General features: G+C 48.5%; 1 protein-coding gene across 1 annotated transcript in view; it reads left to right on the top strand.

The window, feature by feature from the left end:
• TG (thyroglobulin) overlaps positions 1-21,224 on the top strand; it is a 237,827-nt gene that overhangs the window by 186,830 nt on the left and 29,773 nt on the right. The window contains exons 42-43 of the mRNA XM_047727291.1: positions 15,564-15,728; positions 16,759-16,926. Coding sequence (XP_047583247.1) covers positions 15,564-15,728; positions 16,759-16,926 — 333 coding nt within the window. The remainder of the gene's footprint in view (positions 1-15,563; positions 15,729-16,758; positions 16,927-21,224) is intronic.

Raw genomic sequence — 21,224 nt, 5'->3', positions numbered from 1 at the left:
GTTGTCTTTGGTCATTGCTCAACCTAACCCACTAACTCCACTTCGCAGGGGAGAACTTAGCTCTTCCCAGCTTTGTGAGGGTTGATAAAGAGGTCACTGGGTTTCTCAGAGCTCAGGAAGTTCTCTGAGTGGATCCTAAGTTCATTCTTGTAACTTTGCTTGCCTTACAAACTTCCTCTCATGTACCAATATACAATCTCTTTTATTCCCTAGACCTAACTAAGCCACTCATTTATTCAAATGACAATTATATTAAATGAATATTAACTTCCAGCCAGCTGTGAGGCTAAGCTTTAGGGAGATAAGGGTGACGGTGACACATGCCCTGCCGCCCAGGAGCTCAGTGTAAGTCAAACAGGGTCCTGGAAGGAACCTTGATGACAGGGCAGCATGGTGGGAGCTCCAGAGATGAGGGAAACCAGACGAAATGGCTCGTGCTTGCAGGGAAGCCAAGGCTTGATGGAGGAGTGACATTCAGCTCAACCTTGAGCATGAGAGCTATCCATCAAAATGGGACATTTGGCAGGGCCAGCCGGGATGTTTTTTTTTGTGCCTTCTCATTTTGTTTTTCATGATGGGGATGACTTCAGTTGCATCTTGTCTGGAAATGGAAGTGACTTTGGGATCTGCCACTCATTTGTCATCCTGCCTCCTGTGATCTCTTTGTCCCTCCTGCAGCTGGGACAGGCTGACCAATTGCCCCTTCTCAAACCAGTTCTGTCCAGTACTGTTCTTCCCCATCATCCTTGGCCTCATGCAGATCCTCATCTGGTCCGCGCTGCCCCAACCTGCCTTCCCCGTCATCTTCCCCTTTCTCTGCTGGCTTTTGTCTTGGACTTATTTCCTGTTGTTCCACTGACTAGAATGGCTTTCCCCTCATTTTAGGATCTGCCAGAATCAGGGATGAGTCTCCAGTTGGGGCCAACCAGGACTTTGATGGAACTTTCATCTTACTGAGTCAGAGTCTGCTCCAAGGGCTCATGTTCCCTTCACACCCTGCAAAAGGTGGGGCCAAGATATGCACTGCCCCCCGCTCTTGTCCTCTGCCCAGAGGTGGAATTCTTTGATTATCCAAGTGGGTGGTGCCTGAGACTGTCTCATGGCATGTGGCACTGGTGGGCAGGAGGGATGGCAGCTATGGGGCCATCCATCCGCCGCTGAGCCTTGCCAGAATGGCTTGCCACTGTCCCAGAAGCAAAACATTTGCCAATAATTTTTATTCCTATGAACAGAGCAGGCCCTGTGGGTCTGTGGTGATGTCCCAGCTGGACTCTTTCTTCAGCTGACTGAGAAAAGGGTCTCTTCCTGTTGTCAAGTATAATTATCTCCAGACTTTCAAGTATGCACCCAGACAGAGTTTTGAGTAAGCACCCCCATATGTGAACATTTAATCATTAATTATATATGTAGGTGACTCTGCAAAGACACACATTATAAATATAAAAATATTTTTAAAGTATAAGACTAGTTAAATAGTACATTCTAGAATTTTCTTTTTGTGTTCCAGTGAATTATCTTGGGCACTTCCTTTGGGAGACCAAGACTCTAACAGAAACAAAGGAGACAGGCATCATTGCTAAAAAAGAGGGATCTCAATGAGGAGTTTTGAAAGGTTACATGTTATCTTCCCCACAGCAAATATATAGTCCAGCTTCTGGGAGGGGCAGAGAGGTTCTTATGAACTCCGCTTAAAAACAAAGACCAGAGTGTTGCTTCCCCTGAGAAAGAGGCAGTGCATGGTGGCACTGGGTGGCATCAGGCTCCAGGAAGAGAATTTGTTCAAGGGTCTCTCATTAACACCTTTGTTTTCCCATCTCTCGGCCGGCCTGACTTCCAAAAACTGTAAGGTCCATGAGGTCAAGGAGCCCAGTTGTTTTGTCCGTGACTGACACCTAGCATCAGCACTTCTCACAGCCCAAGCGAGCAGGGAAGAAGAATGGGAGGGAAGGACAGAGGGAGCAGGTTTAAGACAAAAATAAAAACCATAAAAGCCTCCCCTCCCTGTAGATCAGAAATTTTCTCAAGTCCTTCTTTGCTTTCTGATCCCCTCCAGCTGCTACCATATCAGGGTGCCCCAAGATGGGCATGGAATTGTCCTGATAATTGCCTAGCTCACTGCAGCAGAGCAGCCTGCGTCCTGAGGACAGCCCGGGGACAGCCGGGCAACAGCCAACACAGCTGGCTGGACACGTGGCCATCAAGCCTCTGTGATCAGCTTCTCATCGTGAACTGAGTCAGGTCTTCTGAGCACCCTGCCCTGGCATTTTCATCTCTTAAAACAGAACAAAGACACTGGCCCATCCACCTCTAAACGTGCTTTAATAGCACAAAATGGGCTTAAGATCTGTGACAGAGCAATGATGGCTTTTGCTGGTGTCCCCTCCCGAGCTTTCATTCTGTGATGCCCTAGCTTCTGGGAGATGCATTTTTTTGTACTCACAATGAGGTCCTGCTGCTGGTACCTAAGGAGAGCAAGCTCGGACCCGGCTGTGACGTGATCTTAAAATGGTGTCAGGCATTCATAAGTGCCTGGACGTGTGTGAAATTGCTAGCCAGCGTCTAGTCCATCGCCCGCCGAGCCACAACTAAGTACACCAGCAGTGGGCGGCAGCCAAGGGGGATGGGTAGGGACAGACAAGCTCAATGGCTTAAAATAGCCTTGGCCAGAACAAAATTCAACCCTAGAAGCCTTTTTTTAACTGGAGGGTATTTCACTATTTCTTATTTTAGTTTGAGTAGCACTAATATTATAAATAGTATCAACTGCATTCTGCCTGGGGCTTTAGTTGATTTCATTTGTAGAAGAACTCTTTGAAATATCGATTATGATTTTAATGATTGCTTCTACTTATTAGAAACCTAACGCATACACGTACTTTCCCTGTTGTCTCCTGAATTCACCTCAACGATAAATGAGGTCAATACTCTTCTTACCCTCATTTTACATCAAGGACGCTGAAGCATAAGGAACTTAAATCACTTCTCTAAGGACAAACAGTGGGTAAGAAGGATTGCTGGACTTGAACCTGGACTGATGAGCCCCATTGCCCATGCTCTTGATGCCACACCTTGAGACACAATAGACCCATTTTATAGATGGAGAAACTGATACCCAGAGAGTAAAGCAACTTGCCAAGTTGTCAGTGCAAGATTCAGTAAGATCTCTCTAATCCTGATGCCCATGCTCTGTCCCTTTTTTCTATGACTATAGTAATTTTTATCTCTTTCTACTCAATACATTTAAAAGGGATGGTGTTGGAAATGATGCATACCTATTTAGTTCATAGAGAGGCATCAGCACCTTAGTAAACGTCCCCTGGAGTGTCTGCATGGGAAAGTTTGGGGAGACAGTCTCCTTGAATTACGGGCCAGGGGCTGTCAGGGCTATCCTCTGTACAGGGTGGGGGCTGGGCTCACACCTCACACACCACTGGGGCTAACACAAGCTAAGGAAGGAGTGGCTAATGCTGAGCTGTGTTGAACACAGCAGGCCTAGTTGGGGAGGGCTGGTGTGTGAGGCTCAGGCACCAGGACTGTGGTCTGATCCCACCCAGGCAACTCAGGTCACACTCCTTGTGTGGTGTCCTCTGAGGGGCTGCCCTGACCCCACTCTGGCACAGGAGTCGGCCAGCTCCTCTCCTGCACACTCAAGGCCTTGCATACCCACGAGAACCTCAGACCATGTGCACACACCATGCTTATCTAAGGAAGGCGTGGTGAGCCCTTTCTCCTGGCCGTGAGCTGGCCAGTGGCATTTGCTGAAGCAAGGAGGGAGGAAGGACACGAAGGAAGGGAGAAATGGAGAGAGGGAGGCAGTCAGAAACGACTGGGAGGAAAATGGTGATTGGACATGACTTTCTCACTTCTAGAAGTCTTTGCTAGCTTCAGCAATATTCTAGACCCTCCTGTCTTTTGGGGAAATTCTTCGTACACCATGGCTGACTGCAGGAGTCAAACTGGCAGGGAACACAAGTGGCTTGGTCCATCCTGTGGAGGAGAATTGAGGTGGCAAGACTTCCACTCTGGACCAGCTTTCTCGCTCGGGGGCACCTGCTCCTCCTCCATCTTTCCACCTTTAAATGAGTACAAGGACACAGCTCTGGGCAACGGCTGCCCGTGAATGCCTCCACGTGCATCGACTTCACCAATCTGCACAACAAACCGCAGGGGTACAGATAAAACACCACCTTTGCAAAATGGATTTGGTGATGTTAGTTGATTTCCCCGAAATGACAGAGCCGCCAAGCAACAGAGCAGAGATTCAAACGCATCTTTCTGATTTCTGAATTCATGCTGTTACTGCTTTTCTACACTGAGGATTGTTTGCAAGGGTTTAAGAGAGGGACAAGGTGGAATTAGTCAATGACATGCTGGTGTGCAGGTGTCCTGCTGGTTGTACCAACACCAGAACCAAGACTGGCAGAAGTATTAGAAACCAGGCTGCGTGCACAGCTCCTCACAGGACACATTTCTCGTGCCTCTTGCAAAAGTCTGTGAGGCAGGTGCTCTAGAGCTGAGAGATGGAGGCGTAAAAATGTAATTTGTTCAAAGCCAAAGAGAAAGAAGGCAGCAAAGCCACAGTTCAACCCCATGCTGTAATTCTCAAGGGCCAGTGCATTCCTTCTCCCCTCTACAGGTGCACTGGTTCTTTTTCTGGGCCAGCTGGTCCCTGAAACAAAGCTAGAGGGTTGAGTGACTGGAAAGAAACACCCAGGCACTTCTGCAAGCTCAAATTATGAATTTATTTTTAAAAAGCAACCTATACCTATATAAATTGCTGACCAAGAATGAAGGGAAAGACTCCCTGCATTTTATAAAGTCCCTTTGAAATAAGGGGCCCATCCTTGCGTCCGCCATCACTCAGTGTCACTTTCAATGGGTGATCGCTTTGCTGGCGAAATGGGTCCTTTTTCAGTGGCAAGCATTTAAATGGTTTCTGACAGCCAGAAGGTGATGGAGACAATTAGATATAATATTTGTGACAGATGGAAAAAGGCACTTTGTCAAGTCTGTAGGAACCTGGAAGAAAACCACGGCAGGAGAGCAAGCTCCACTCTAAAGGGCAGAGCCAAGGGCTGGTTCCTCTCCCCTCTCCACGCTGAAGTGCCTAGGAGCCCCCCGCCCCCACATTGGAGTGCTCCCCCGACAGATGCCTGGGCAAGGCCTCTGGACTGTGCCTCCATCAGTAAAGAGGACAATTGTGTGGCTGAGCCCCATGAAGAGCAGGGTTTGCCGAGGTGTTTGGAGAAGGAAGGAAAAGTATAGAAATTTGCCTCCATCCCGGTTCCCTTTGGCACAGGGAGCAGTGGCTTTGGAGACAAACAGCCTGAATCCAGCTCCCAAGCAGTGGGTGACTGGGGACAGGTAATTTATCCTCTCTGAGCCTCTGTCATTCTTTCATTAAAGGGACACAGTCCTCAATCCTCACTCAGAAGTTCAGTAAGCACACACTGGAAACAGTTTGTAAGGGGCAGGAAACACAGCGGGCTCCCCCTAACTGCTGCTACCTTTCTTTACTCTCCTCCACGTGCAGACAGAGCCAGTTGGCGATTTAAGTTTGCAGACAAAACACGCCAAGGCACAGCCTCTCTGGAGGGCATTTTGGCAGTACATTGTGAAAAAAAAAAATGTTTTTAAAATATTTCCATATAGAATGCAAGGGTTAAGTGATGGTTTCTTAGCTATGACTCCAAAAGCTGACTTCTTCAGTATTAAAAACATTGAGCGGCAAAAGCTACCATCAGGAAAGTGAAAGAGACAGAATGGGGGAAAGTGTTTGTGAATCATATATTTGGTAAGGGACTTGTGTCTGGAATATATGAAGAACGCTTCTAACTCAAGACCAGAAAGACAAATAACCACATTTAAAACTGGGCAAAGGATCTGAACGGGTATTTCTCCAAAGAAGATCTATGAATAGCCCCTAAGCACATGGAAAGATGCTCAACATCATTAGACACTAGGGAAGTGAAAATCAACACCACCACAAGATCACTTTATACCCACGAGGACTGCTATGCTCCTAATAGTTTTTTAAACAGATGACAAGAATGAGAGAGCTTGTGGAGAAATCAGAGCATTCATACCTTGCTTGTGGGAATAAAAATGGTGCAGCTCCTTAAGGAAACATTTTGGCAGCCTGTCGGAAGGTTAAACATAGAGCAAGCACGTAACCATGCACTCCTACTCCTACACACACAACTGAGAGAGTTGAAAACACACACACATACACACACGCAAGCACACACACGCACGCACACAAGTGAACAGCAGCATTACTTACAATCACCAAAAAGTGGAAAGGACCCAAATGTCCACCAGCTGATGAGTAGATAAGCTAAACATGGTGTATCTAGGCAATAGGATGTGATTCAGCAATAAAACGGAATAGAGGACAGCTACATGGACGAACTGGAAGGATCCAGACACAAAGGCCATGTATTGCATGATTCCATTTATATGAAATGTTCAGAATAGGCAAATCTGCAGAGACAGAAAGTAGATTAGTGGTTGCCTGGGGCTGGGAAATGACGGCTAATGGGTTCATGGTTTCTTTGTGGGACGCTGACAATGTTCTAAAATCGGATCATGGTGACAGTTGCATGACTCTGAATATAACTAAAAACCATTGAACTGTCTGCTTTAAATGAGTGAACTGTATGATACGTGAGTTACATCTCAATAAAACCACTTTCCCAAGTTAGCTCTAGATGCCAAGAAACATAACCTTAAGACCTACAAAATGTTCATTGTACATATATGATAGAAAAATATTTTCCTTTCATATTTTCACCCTGTATCTCTTTAATGAGAAACCACTAGAATGTTACAGTAAGAGCTCATGCAACACATTGTTTATCATCTGTCAGGAAAAAGGGATACTTTCTGACCTAGGCATGCCTTTGTATCGGGAAATTATCACAGTAATGTGAATAGATTGGGCTATAAAGGTGTATGTACGTTGCAGGTTTGTCTAGAACATAGTAAAACTGGAAGCAATAATAGCTATCATGTATTGCATATTTACCATTACATGAAAATCATATCATTTCTTCCCTTACAACAATACTATGGGGAAACTCTCTGGATCATTATCATCCTTCTGACAGTTGAAGAAATAGTCTCTGATCAGACATGGACAAAGCAGAGCTGGGATTTGCATCCTAGTCCCTCACGTCCCACCACCCAGCAGGTGCTGTTGCCCTCTCTGTGACTTTTCCCAGCAGCCTAAGCACCCGATTGTGCTACGGCTTTAGAAACAGTCTCGTAACTGAATAAGCAACGACGCAGAGTGATATTCATAATTGATTGTCAGGTGAAAAAGACGGGTTTAGAACCAAAATGATCTCACTTATTCCCTGTGTATAAATACATAAATATAAATAGACCCACATGCATCTGTAGGCACACGCGCACGCTAATACGCTAACAGTATTCGACGACTGTGTTCCTTTGTTGGGAGGGTTATGTGTAATTTTGATTTTCTTTGTTTGCTCACCTAGGTTTTCTATCATGGATTTTTTTGGCACTCTCTTTGCTTCACAAACTCCAAAAGTTGTTCTATTTAACCTTTAAGTAAACTAAGGTAACACCAATGGATGTAGAACAATACACAGCAGCCTTTTTCTAGGGCGTGAAGGGGATTGACATTTTGGCCAGACTGTGATGACAGCCAGGCTGGTCGTTGGGACCACCCCATACAGTCAGGACCACCTTCCTTCTCCCTCAGGGGTCCTTCTTCTGTCCCATGCCTCATTACCTTGGCCACTCCACATGCTCAATGATCAGCTTACACGGTAAATGATAACAAATGCTTTCTTCATAACAAGAATCAGTTACATTTTAGAAGAGAATTGATCTGGGGCGCCTGGGTGGCTCAGTGGGTTAAGCCGCTGCCTTCGGCTCAGGTCATGATCCCAGGTCCTGGGTTCGAGCCCCACATCGGGCTTTCTGCTCAGCGGGGAGCCTGCTTCCTCCTCTCTCTCTGCCTGCCTCTCTGCCTACTTGTGATTTCTCTCTGTCAAATAAATAAATAAAATCTTTAAAAAATAATAAAAAAAATTAAAAAAAAGAAGAGAATTGATCTTTTAAATGTCATTTAGTTGTTTCTTAGTTACAAAGTCAATATAAATTCATTGGGAAAATAGAATAGTCTGAAAAGTACAAAAAGCCAATAAAACTCATCCACTCCTCCCTCACCTTGAATTAACAGGGGACTCTGATAAAGGGGACCCTGATAAAATTGGACTATCCCAAGAAGCTGGTGGGACCATTTGCAATGGGTGAGGGGCAAAGGATGTCCAAGAATTTTTCATGACCTCCACCATCTACTAAGGCAGCACAGCATCATGGGAAAGCTGCAGCATCTTGGGGCCAATAAGTTGGGCTCTTCACCTCTCTCACCCAGGATAAGCACATTACTATAGTTCTTTGACACATTTTCCTGAGTCTACCCCCAATTCCTTTTGGAATAAAGTGAGGAATATACAAAAGAATGATTAAATAAGTCTGATAGTTTCTTTTTAAGTAATACTGGCTCTTTCTACTTCATAGGATGGCTGTGGGTATTTAAGACAATGTAAGGGAGGGGTGCTTGGGTGGCTTGTTAGGTTAAGTGTCTGCCTTCAGCTCAGGTCATGATCCAGAAGTTCTAGGATCAAGTCCTGCTTTGGGCTCCCTGTCCAGCATGGAGTTCGCTTCTCCCTTTCTCCTCGCTCGCTCTGCTTGTGCTCTCCCTCTCTCTTTCTCTCGCTCTTGTTCTCATTCTCTTTCTTGCTCTTTCTTAACTAAATAAATAAAATATTTTTAAAAGAGACAGTGTAAGCAGAATGTGGTCCAGTTATAAATTCATGTCAAAGCAACCCATTCCTGCCATGGAAGAAGCAGCCTGTCCCCACTTTCACTGTCCTGGCCATCCCTGCCTGTCCCCCCTTTCACTGTCCTGGTCATCCCTGCCTGTCCCCCCTTTCACTGCCCTGGCCATCCCTGCCTATCCCCCCTTTCACTGTCCTGGCCATCCCTGCTAAGATCCTATTTCTGAGTCACCAGCCACCAGACTCATGAATGGGGTGGGAAATAAGTGTCTGTGATGTGTTTAGTTGTCACTGTTTTTCATGGTAGGCAGTGCAGTGAAGGTGGAGACAGCAAGCTTCATAATCCCAGTCCTACAATGTTTAGTCCCAAGACCTTGCACAAATCATCTAGCCACTCCGGGGCTCAGTCTCCCCATCTGTGACGTGGGGATGCCAATCCTTACAGGGCTGCTGTGGGGATCACATGAGAAAATGTGCATGAAAGATCTGGCTCTCCAAAGGTACTTTACCAGTGTTGAGTTCTCTTCCACCTCCCTTGAAAAGTTTATATAATTTAGAGATGGCAAGATGAAGCAGGAGGAGGGTGAGAGGTCCCGCAGGGCTCAGCAGGGAGGGAGCATCAACACAGGGAGGGAGCATCTGGATGTGAGGTCTTGCCTGCTGTTCATTTCCCTGAACCACAGAGAAACCAGGCTCTGGTTTTGACTTCTGGCATCAGCCATGATTTATAAAGGGCCACCCAACTTTTTGACCCTGAAAATTGATTTCCAAGGTTTAAAGAGTGGTGGTGTGGGGTGCCTGGGTGGCTCAGTGGGTTAAGCCTCTGCCTTCGGCTTGGGTCATGATCTCAGGGTCCTGAGATCGAGTCCCTCATCAGGTTCTCTGCTCAGCGGGGAGCTAGCTTTCTCCTCTCTCTCTGCCTGCCTCTCTGCCTACTTGTGATTTCTCTCTCTCTGTGTCAAATAAATAAATTAAAAAAAATATTTAAGAGTGGTGGTGTGGAATTAGCCAGTGAAATGCCAGAATGCAGTCATCTTCTGATTGTACTAATGGAACGAAGGGCAACAGAGGTATAGAAGCCAGTAGAACATTTTCTCTGTCCCAGTTCAGTACACAGTACATTTCATGAATGCCTTGCAATAAATCTGTGTGGCAGGCACTTTACAGCTGGGAGTCAGGTGCTGAGGCTTAAACAGGTGAAGAAATGTATACCCATGCGCATTTCTTTACAAAAGAAGGAGGTCATTCACTGAGCCTCCTTTCACATGCTCTTCTAGGTTGGGTTTCATACCAGGACCTGGTGTCAAGGCCCTTCAAGTCAAAAGCAGCACAATAATATCGAATGGATGATGCTGGAAGGTTATGAGCAAGGGCTAGGTTATAATTATGGAGTGACCATCCCAGCCTCTGCCATCAGAAGTGCGTCTTCAGGAGGCTTCAGAGTTCAGTCATTTCCAGAGCCTACAGAGGGCTAAACATGGCTTTCAGTGCCATGGATAATGATCAATGACATTGATCGAATGATCAATGACATTCCTAAAATACTCTCTTTAACACCCTGTTCAAATGCCTTTCCTCACTCCCTATTGCTATCTTCTATGCTATGGTTTAACCACTGAATTTCATCTCTTGCTTAGGCTCTCAACATTATTTCTTACTACCTCTCATGCAAATATAGCTTTTCACTGAGGAGAATATATAGGCCCATCCAACTGTCTGTCCATCCATCCATCCATCCATCATCCATTTGTCCACCAATTTGTCCATCCATCCATCCATCCATCCATCCATCCATCCATCCGTCCATTTTTCCATCTATCCATCCATCCATCCATCCATCCATCCATCCATCCATCCATCCATATGTCCATCTATCCATCCATCCATCCATCCATCCATCCATCCACTTGTCCAGCCAGCCAGCCAGTCAGCCATCATCCTTGTCCTTACTCACACAGTCACTAGCTTGCTCACTCAAAACGTACCTTCCTGAGTTCCAGGCCCTGTTCTGGGGATGCTGGGATACTTGGGACCCAGTTCCTCTCTTCTCTAGCTCATGTGGTTATTTAGTCCCTTGAACCCATCTGCCATCCCTCCGCATCCGTCCCCAGGAATGTCCATTTCAAGAAATTCTGGTGTGTATGTGCTTATCATATGTCTGTGTGTATCTGAGTATATCTGTGTATTTGTGTGTGTTTCTGCCCATGACTGAGTGTTTCAGAGTGTGTGTGTCTCCGTGTGTGGCAATATTGTGAGTGTATCTTTCTGTCTGTGACTGTTTGTGTTCATATGCATACTTGGATGGAAGCAGGTCCTGGTTCTGAAGTGACTCTAGTGGCTGACGGAGGTCAAGTCTCCTTATGATGTTCAGAGGCTCCAGGGAGAAAAAGCCGTGGTTAGCAATTGTGGTTTTGCCTCACATTATTTTCGAAGTTAAACACACACACATGCATACACATACGCAAGCGAAAACGTTGCCCTTTAATAGCTCAGTCAGATTAGGATAAGCATGGGCCCAGGGCCGGATGTGAGACTGCTGTGTGACCAGGCAGACTGAAGACCCCGCTGTCCCCAGCCCTGCAGGGGTCCCGTTAACCCCCACGGTGCTCACCTCAATCCCAATACGTCATCCCCCGTACACAGGACGCCCATTATCTTGTGTGTGTCCTCATGAGGACCCTTACACTACAGCGCATCATTCCCATTCACAGAGGAGTAGCCAAAGCCCCCAGATGTCTGCCACTAGCCCTGAGTCCCTTCCTGGGGGCGTAACAAGGCTGGTGCATGAGGCCAGTCCTTCTGCTGGCTTCAGACAGGGCTGACAGCCTAGTCTACAGACTTGAGACAGGCCGGGGCTGTGGACCCATTTCTGTCCCCAGAACCCCCCACACTCCATGCACCCTGTGGCACACCGGCTGTAGCCCCCTCCTTTGCTCTCCAGCCAAGTGCTTTAAAGGGAGGGCTGAGCCGGCCGTTGACTCGTCTAACCACCGATTTTCCACGAAGAAAGACGTTTCCTTCAGTAAGACCGATTACAACAACCTACTTGAGGGAGAGGAAAGTTCTCTAAGCCGTGGTGCAGTATCGCTGTAACCCACGCCTTTAACCACTTCCTCACTGTATCGGGAGCTCTGGCTTTTTATAGCTGCACACGGCGCTGAAAACTTCAGCGGGCGCCTTCCCAAAGTTCACATCCCCACGGCTTACATGGCCGAAGCGGGGCCCAGCAGCCCCCAAATTGCAGGGCCTGCAATTTGCCAGCTCGATCTGCAGTTCAGAGCGTAGGGCTTTGATCTTGACTGTCTTGAGCATGTGCGTGTGCGTGTGTGTGTGTGTGTGTGTGTGTGTGTGTGTGGTGTTCTCTTAAGACAAAGCAGACCCAGTGGTTCTCAGGAAAGCTGGACCCCTCATCACTGGAAAGAAGCCCCTGGATGAAATCCCTTAGCTCTGGGTGCTGTCCCCCGGCGTTGCGTTCCTGGCTCAAGGCTGGCGGGGTGTTTTACTTCTCAGCTGCTCATTCTCACCGTGAGCTCAGGCGTTAGGACTGTGTGTGTTATAGGGGCTGAAGCGCAGAGCGGGCCACCAGCTGGAGCTCAGTGGGGCAGGAAACTTGCCTTGTGCGTTTGGTGGCCAACCCCGCCGACAACAGGAGACGCTGAGCTTACCTAGATGGGTTGAGGACAGAAAACCAATGCAGACGACCGCTCCCTGTGTTGGATCTGCAGAGCCCGCAGCCAGCCCCAGTCTGAGTGGCTCAGAGACGTCAGAAAGGGCTCTCAGGCCCCAGGATTACGCTGCTGCTATCCGGATCCACACCCCACGTGCTCTGCTCTCTCTGGGCTGGGGTTACAATGGGTCTTACTTCGGACTCTGGCCACAAGGTTCCTCCTCGGTCCCAACAACTAAGTTGAGATAAGATGGTAATAAAACCACCACCTTTCATCGAGAACCTGCCCGGTGAATACAGAAGGCTGGCCTGGTGGCTAAGGGCTTGGTCTTGGAGCTTGGCCGCCCACGTTCGGACGCGGTTTGGCCTCCGCCCAGTCCTGTAATCCCGAATGAGCCGTTTGCCTCTCTGGGTTGTGAGCCCCTTTTCTATCAAATGGGATGATGATATCATCTGCCTCGTGGGATGGTCGTGAGGCAAAAAACAGTAACTAAAATCTGCGGACACACGAGGAACCCTCTACCGAGGTTCTCTCTTTTGATTCTTAAGCATTTCACCCTCGGGGGCAGTGTGGGGAGCTGTTAGCGCTGTGTCCATGTGACTCAGGACGGAAAGAGGCTGGGTACTTTGTGAAGTCGCCATGTGGAATCGGAAGCCAGGACGGGGGCTGTGTTCAGCGACATGAGACTGCGTTGAGCTGCTAAGATTCGGACCCTCAACCCTACTTGCAGCCAGAACCAGCCTCAGCTTCTGCTCTCTCCCTGCCCCACCCAATGCTCCCCTCAGCTCTCAGCCTTCCCTGCAGGATGGCCTGTCCTCATTGCGATGCCCATGCTTTGCCCATGGCCCTCAGTCCTGACTCGGAGGCATAAGGACCCCTGGAACTTTCTAGAAGCAGTGCTGGAATGTATTCCCTGACTTCAAGAAATCTGTCCAGCTGGAATCTCAAGAGGGTGGGTCTCCTCCCCTCTGGACATCTGTCTATTGTCTGTTTTGCACAATGGGTAATAGCACCAGTGACTCAGGTAACCAGTATACGTGGGCACCTGTGTTTACAGCTTGCAGAATGCTTTCCTCTGCTATTTTTCAATGATCCTCTCAAAGAGCCAGGGAGAGCAGCACCCTCTGATACACCTGTTGTTGTATTTCTGGTGTTTTTAGCAGTTTCTGACATTTTAGCTCAGGGTAGGGTCTAGAATGGAAATGTGTTCTCTGGGGTCAGCCAGATCAGTGCTCTCTTACATTGGGGTAAGAGGGTACAGTCTGGCTCAAGAACACAGCACCTTGTTCGGAATATAAAAACACAGGGATATAAAAACACATGTGGTATAATGTGGGGTTGAAAGTATGGCCAAGGTGGGCTGCTTGGACTGGGGTCCTGGCTCTGGTAGTTGCGTGCTGTGTGATGCTGGCCAAGGTCCTCAAACTTTCTGTGCCTTAATTTCCTCCTCTCTAAGAGAAAGGGGGTAAAAACATTTACCTCTGAGAGTTGGGGAGAGGATTTAATGAGTTAATATGTACAAAGTGCTTACAACTATACCAGAAACTTAGCAATTACTCAGTAAATGTTAACTATCATTATTAGTTTTTGTTGTTGCCAACCTCCTAAGTCCTGGTACCTATTAGATTATAAATGAGGACTTCCCTTTCCTCTTGGAGCCTCAGTTTGCTTATCTCCAAAATGGGGATAACAGCTATACCTGCCTCCTCTTACTGTTGCAGAAATTGCAGGTGATACAAAGTTCCTGTGAGGGTGAGAACCTGGCAGGTGGTTGTAGGTGGGCAGACCCCTTCGTACAGAGTTTGCTCACAGAGCTAGAACCTCCCGCTCCCTGCCCAGGGTCCTGGAACACGACAAATTCTGGAGCCCAGCTGCCTGCATCCACAGGCTGGCTCAGAACCTGGCAGCATTTGTGACTTTGGCCAAGTTACTGAGTTTTTCTTTTTCTTTATTTTCATATTTGTGAAAATGGGGACAATGACACAGGCTAACTTCCCCAGCCTTGGTGAGGATGAGTGAGAAGAAGTGGAGGAAGCTGTTGAGTTAACAATCGAAGTCCTCGGGGTGCCTGGGTGGTTCAGTTGATTAAACGTCTACCTTTGGCTCAGGTCATAATCTCAGGGTCCTGGGATCAAGCCCAGTGTCAAACTTTCTGCTCAGTAGGGATTCTGCTTCTCTCTCTCTCTCTCCCCCCCCCCAACCCTCCCCAGTGCTCATTCTCTCTCTCTCTGTCTCTGAAATAAATAAATAAATCTTAAAAACAAAAAACAATCAAAATCATCAATCAATGGCCCTTGCTGTGTATTATCAGTTTCAGTACTGGTAGTAGTTCTGGTGCTGGTAGGCCTATGGCCCTCTGCCCCCCTTGTCTCTGATGCCCTCGTGTGAAGCAGTGTCTGAGCTGGGGGTGGTCCACAGACAGAAGACCCTGGGGTTGTACCCTAGCCAAGGCGCTCAGCCTACTTCTTCCATCCTGGGCAGAAAACCAATCCCACCAACAGTGCAGGCCTGGGGATGGACTTCCTGGCATTCCTGCCACCTGCATTCCTAGACGGGAAAGCCTCACAGCCAGCCAGGGTTTGGCAGAGACTTGCATTGACTCTGCTGGAAAAATTTCCTTGCATAATGACTGTGTTTCCATCACCTTCTAGGTGGGTTTCTATTTGAAAGTCCAAGTCTGTTTTAACGGAGCCAGGAAACTTCTATTTAAGAAGACCTAGGAGATGAGAGTGGGGGTTGTGGGCAAGGACAATTCTGCTCCTTGTCCCTCTTCAACCACCATCAGCCCTTGGCCTCAATATACAAATTTAGTCAATGATCACTCTGTTGAGGGCCCACAGTTCCCAAGTAAGGAAACTGGGGCCTGGAGAGACTTGTTCAAGGTCACATGCTGTGTTGACATGCGATGGATGGTCCTGACCCCCTGAATGCCTATGGGCATCTCCTGGAAGGGTCCTGGGTCTTCTGAGTTTGGAGGAATGATGTGGAGTCCTGACGTGGCCCCAAGGTCTCTGGGCTGAGCCGGGGGTATTGGGAAGGAGACCATCTAGACTGTTTGACCTGAGTCTGCATTCTCTCCCAGGGTGGCTCCGTGTTCTCCCCGGCCGCTGTCATCAGCCAAGAGAGGGCTCAGCAGCAGGTAGCTTCTTTCTCAGAGGAGGTCAGCTGCCCTGCCTCACCCATCCAAGAAATGGTGTCCTGTCTCCGCCAGAAGCCTGCCAGTGTCCTCAATGACGCCCAAACCAAGGTGGGCACTTGTGTGTGATTTGGGGAGGGACATGCTCTGATCTTTTCCAAGTGGAAAACCAGGCCTAGAAAGGAGACCTAACCACCACCCACCCCCCGCCAATCCATGGCTGCAGAGTCAGGTGGATGGCCGGCCAGAGCTGGAAAGCACACTCCCTGACCCCCAGCCCCGTGGATGGGCCTGGCATGTAATGGACCAAGCATGGGTACTCAAGGTGAACGGGTCTCTCTGAACATTGGATTTTAACTGTAGAATATAAATGTAAAATATAAGGTGAGCCTTATAGAGTAGGAGGATAAAATGAAATGATACGTGTCAAGGACCATGCCAGGACTGTGGTGGCACTCTGGAAGGTCACAGCCACCCAGATTGAGCACAACAGTCATACCTGTAGTGGATTTGAGCTACCCCATCCTCTTAGACAGGACAGCTATGTGAGCCATGGGCTCCGTTTTCCACCTGAAAAGATCCTGCTCACAGCCCACGGTGGCTGGCTGTCCCTGACATTGTTGAAGGGGACACTAGCTGGAGGAACTGTTGTCATCAGAGCCAAGGGCTTGATGCCTTCAGCCATGGGCCTGGATTCACAGGCGTGGAGCTGGTGTGACCTTCAGCTCCCCCAAGTGTGGGCTACTGAGAGAGTGGCGAGAGCTGATGAATTTCTCTGCCGGATCCTGCCTTTGGCCACCACCCACCTACTCCTCAGTCATGTCTGCTCCCGCTTGCTTATATACCTATGGACTCAGGCTTACCCATTCCTCCCTGTGGATCTGTTGTCACCTAGGTGGGGAAGCCCTGGGGACCACCCATTGCCCAGAGTGAGACTTGCCTTCCAGTTTCTGGCCTGCCATCCTTCCTGCCTATGGTTCCGGTCATTTTACTCTGATTGCCCAGTACAACCCCAGATGGATAATAGGCAATAGCGCTCATTATGGTTGAAACCTGATTAAGCGAAGCCATGCAACTGATTCTTAGATAAAAAGGAGGATAAAATCCATACTCATAACGGTGTCCCTTTGCCCCCATGTAGCTCCTGGCCGTGAGTGGCCCTTTCCACTACTGGGGTCCTGTGGTTGACGGCTGGTACCTCCGAGAGGCTCCAGCCAGAGCACTTCAGAGGACTCCAAGGGTGAAGGTCGATCTGCTGATTGGGAGTTCTCAGGATGACGGACTCATCAACAGAGCGAAAGCCGTGAAGGTAGGCAGCCAGCAGCTTCAGAGGTCCCCTGCTGGCTGTGCCTCAGTGGCTCAGGACCTCAAAGTCTGACCTTGGTCCAGAGCCCTTGACTGACCCGCTCATTTACAAAATCATCTCTAAAACACTAGTGAGTACAAAGGCTCTAGAAGGAGCTCAGGAGACGGTAATGGGGGGAGTTGTTTCAGACCTGAGACTCGTGCAAGGTTGTGAACAACACAGACACCATCACCCCACATCCACAACTCTACCTGTGTGTGAATCACCAAGGAAAGCGGCGTGCAGAGCCTGACCAAGGAGCTCTGTGAGCTTCGGGGTTCCAGGCAGTGGACACCCCTGCCCCTTGAAGGATGCCTATCTCACTGAGGGCATAGCCGAGGTGGCACCCTCTTCCAGTCCTGACCAGGACAGCCAGACCCCGTGCTGGGTTTCTTCCCCAGGAGAACTGGGCAGGGGTCATACCCCGCAGCCGACAAAGGCAACTTCTTGTGGCTGCTCCGAGATACAGCAAAGTGGAGAAACTTGTAAGCACGCTCTCCTCTGGTCTGCTCCCTACCAGCCACCCGTCCTTGTCAGGCTGCTCTTAACAAATCCTTTAAGTCGTCAGACCTGGGATGGTAGCTGCAGCGCGTGACCCGCAGGGAGCAGACACTCACACTCAGCATGGGGCTCTGTCCAGCTCTATTGACTATAAGGCAGCATGGCTGGAATTAAAGAAATCATTCCCGCAGCCTCCCAGGATCCTGCATGGCTTGCATTATCCCCTTCCCTCTGGTAACATGTCTCACTTCGGGCAATCTGTGTTACAGCAATAAACACTCCACTTTGACATGATATATCTCACAAGACTATTTATCACAGCATGAATTATTGCAGCAAATGTTGGAAGCAACCCAAATGGGCATTAACAGATCAATGGCGAATAAAGTTGGGCTACACACAAACTATTACATATTACGCAGATGGTGAAAGGGGTGAATGGATCCATTGCTATGGGCTCGAGGGATGCCTAGGACATATTGCTAAATGGAAAACAAAAAACAAGAATGCAGAGGAATTGTGAAATTAAGGTGGCATCCATATTTTTTTAAACAACCAGCCTGTATCCATCTATAAATATGTAAATGTGCATAATTTCATGTTTCTTTGTGAAAGGGTTATAGTGTGGGAGTTTGTACAGCAAGCATTAACGTTGACTATCTCAGAAGGTGTAGCAGCATGAGAAAAGATATTACTGATAGTACTACTTAGGCATATATGCGTAAGTCATACATATATGCACTTATGTTACCTATAATGTGTGCGTGCATGTGTAGATACATAGAGAAAATGTGTGTGTGTGTGTGTTGGGGGGCTTGGTGTAGAGTAGAACACAGTCATTAGCTCCTGTCCAGCTGAGAAAGAATGTTTGCATCTGATCCATCTGTTTCCCTGCTGAGTGCCCACATATATCACAGCCCCAAGTTCAAGGGGCTGTAACTGAATTATTGAACCAGACTGACTCTCGGGGAGCACTGAAAAGACGCCCCTTCTCCACCATGAGCCCTGGGCCTCTCTTCTCTAAAGTAGCGGGTCTTTGAAGGGCGTTTGATCTAACCCTTCATAATTTAAGCCTAAATATATACATGTGTACTCCTGTACTAAGATGCTGAATTGCTATGAAAGATTCATGAAAACAGAACAGATTTAAAGCACGAGAGAGAAATGAATGTTTAAAGATTTATGCTGTGCCCTCCACACACTCCACACTGGACACGATGCCCTGCAGCGTGACACAGCAGAGGAAGGAACAGCCACTTACCCTGGACCCTTTCCCATATGCAACAGCTCATCTTACGTTGCCCTGCAGGGATGTGGGGATCTTTGTGCGGAAGCGAATATAGGCTCGCAGCTCAGATTCTTTGGACTGTGTGCTGACAATTCATCCCAGCCATCTCCAACTTTAGAGAGAGGAACGGCTACTTTTCTACTCCCAAGAGGCTGGGGATCATCCTGGACAGGTGGGAGGCAGCTAGTTCCCGTACCCCTCCATCTGCAGCTCTGGGACAGTGGGGCAGGGGGGCTCTTACCAGCGGATTTGGGGCTGTGCTGGCCCCAGTCTGTAGCATCTGATTATGCCAGCCCATTGTAAGGGGGTTGTATGGCCATGCGGCCGCCTTGGTCTTCCCTCTTCCTCTCCTGCAGCGTGTTTGGGAGTCTCTCAGCTCTGTCTTGAATCTCTGAGCCCCCCAGCCAGCAGTCTGGATCCAGAGGATTGGGATCCCTCCTCAGCAATGCATTTTCATTCCTTTCATTGACTTTCCCTCCGAGGCTTTCAAATAGATATTTCCTCAGTGCACTTTCGAGGAAAGATGGCGGAGTTGCTCACTACCCACACCAGGGCATGGCTGGGAACATGTGCTCTCAAGTCCGGGCGCCAGCATAGAGAAGGCGCCCGGAGGACATGGTGGAGCAAGGGCCAGCCCTGTTCCACAGTTGTTATCCAAACCCCGGTCCTGGGGCAGAGGCCCCCAGGTCCTCTTTACTCCTGGTCAGAGCCGTCCTTTCTTGCTTCCCTCCTCTGCTCATTCTCTTCTGAACTTGTGCTAGTCCAGCCACTGTGTGGTTTTGTGAGCCTGTGTCCTGCCAAGAACTCATCTGGGTGCTGCTCTGGGGAACTGAGAGGGAGCAGGGAGCAGTGACGGTTGAATTTGAAGCCAGAGCCAGAACTCCAATGCCATTATGTGCTGATGTCCCCTGAACAGGTCCCTGTTCAGGGCTTTATACTTCCAGCCTGGCTTTGCCCTTGAACTCTAGATTGGTTTGACCCAGTCTATTTCCCATCTTCACTTAGACGTCTCATAGCTTCCTGCTCTTAACATTCCGAAGGGACTGCGGATTCTCCTGTGCCCCGCCCCAACCAGTGTGTTCTGCTGAGTTCTTCTCAGTAAACAGAGTCCTGCTTCTGCAAGCAGGGCTGCAGGCTAATGGTCATCGTGACTCTGCTCCCCTCCACCCTACCAGCACTGTGTCAGCAGAACTGGCTGGCTCCATCTTCTAAGTGCACCCAGGATCTGTCCAGCCTCACCACCTCTTCTGCCATTACCCTGAGCCATGCTGTCCTCTCTCTCCAGGATCATCCCCCAACTAGCTCCCTGCACCCCCTGTCATCTGCGAGACCGCCATGGACAGAGCCATCCCTCTACCTTATGTCAGATCCTGTCACTCCCCTACTGAAAGCCCGGTGGCCTCAGCTTCTACAGAGGGGAAGCTGTAGTCCCTACAATGACCATTACTTGATTGGCCCCTGTTTGCCCTCTAACCCCACCTCCTGCTATCCCCCTCCCCCACTAAGTGGGGTTAATCACAACTGATCACTCTGGTGTTCCTCAAATATGCTCAGCATGTTCCCATCTTAGCATCTTGGTATGTGCTGTTCCCTCTTCTAGAATGTTCTCCAGATAACTCACTGTCTCATGTCTTCAGGGTCTGCTTCTTCAGGGTACTTGCTTGACCCTCCAGATATAGAGGGAGACATATTCCCAGTGTTCTCTCTCCCCCTTACCCTGCTCCCCGTCCTTAGTGCTTATGCCCCTTGACATACTATACATTTATTTGTCTGTTGTATTTCTTCCCCAAATAGAATGTGAGGCCCATGAGCTCTGTTTTATCAGTTTTGCTTTCTGCTTTATCTCTGGTGCTAGGAAAGTGTCTAGTCTACAGTAAGGGCTCAATGACTCTTCATTAGATTGAAAGAATGAAGTTAGGGGGACCTGAATATGTGTCAGAAACTAACCTAGGAATCTTCAAGGAAATAATTCATCCCAAACAACCCTATGATCTGTGACTTATGATCTATTCAGCTGGGAAAGCAGTTCAGAGACAGAGCAGAATTCAAATCCAGATCTAACTCCTGGATCTAAGTCCATGGCATCCTCTTTTGGCTGTGGCCCTCTGGGAAGAGCCAGGTCCTTCCTCCAAGAGCTCCCCACTCACCCATGAGTCTGGAGGTACTTGTGGGGTCATAAACACAGCTAAAACAAGGGCTGCTGTGTGTGAAGGGCCTCACAATCCCACCTCCATTCTCCCTCAACCATGACCCTGGGAAGGAGATGCCCATGAACTAGTATTTACCACCATTTTACCAAAGAAAAAGGCTTCTGTAGGTTTCACAATTGTCCCAAGGTCATACAACTAGTCACTTGCAAAGCCAAGCCTCCACTGCAGATCCTTTGGCTCCAAATGGGAAGCTTTGCTCCCAGCCCCATGTGTGCTAAACCCTAGAACAGGTAGGGCAAATGCACCAGGGCCACCTGTCCCCT

This window comes from Lutra lutra, chromosome 4 (genome assembly GCF_902655055.1).
Source record: "Lutra lutra chromosome 4, mLutLut1.2, whole genome shotgun sequence".
Lineage (NCBI taxonomy): Eukaryota > Metazoa > Chordata > Mammalia > Carnivora > Mustelidae > Lutra > Lutra lutra.
The sequence above is the reverse complement of the archived record's forward strand: the minus strand, read 5'-3'. Positions and strand labels throughout refer to the sequence as shown.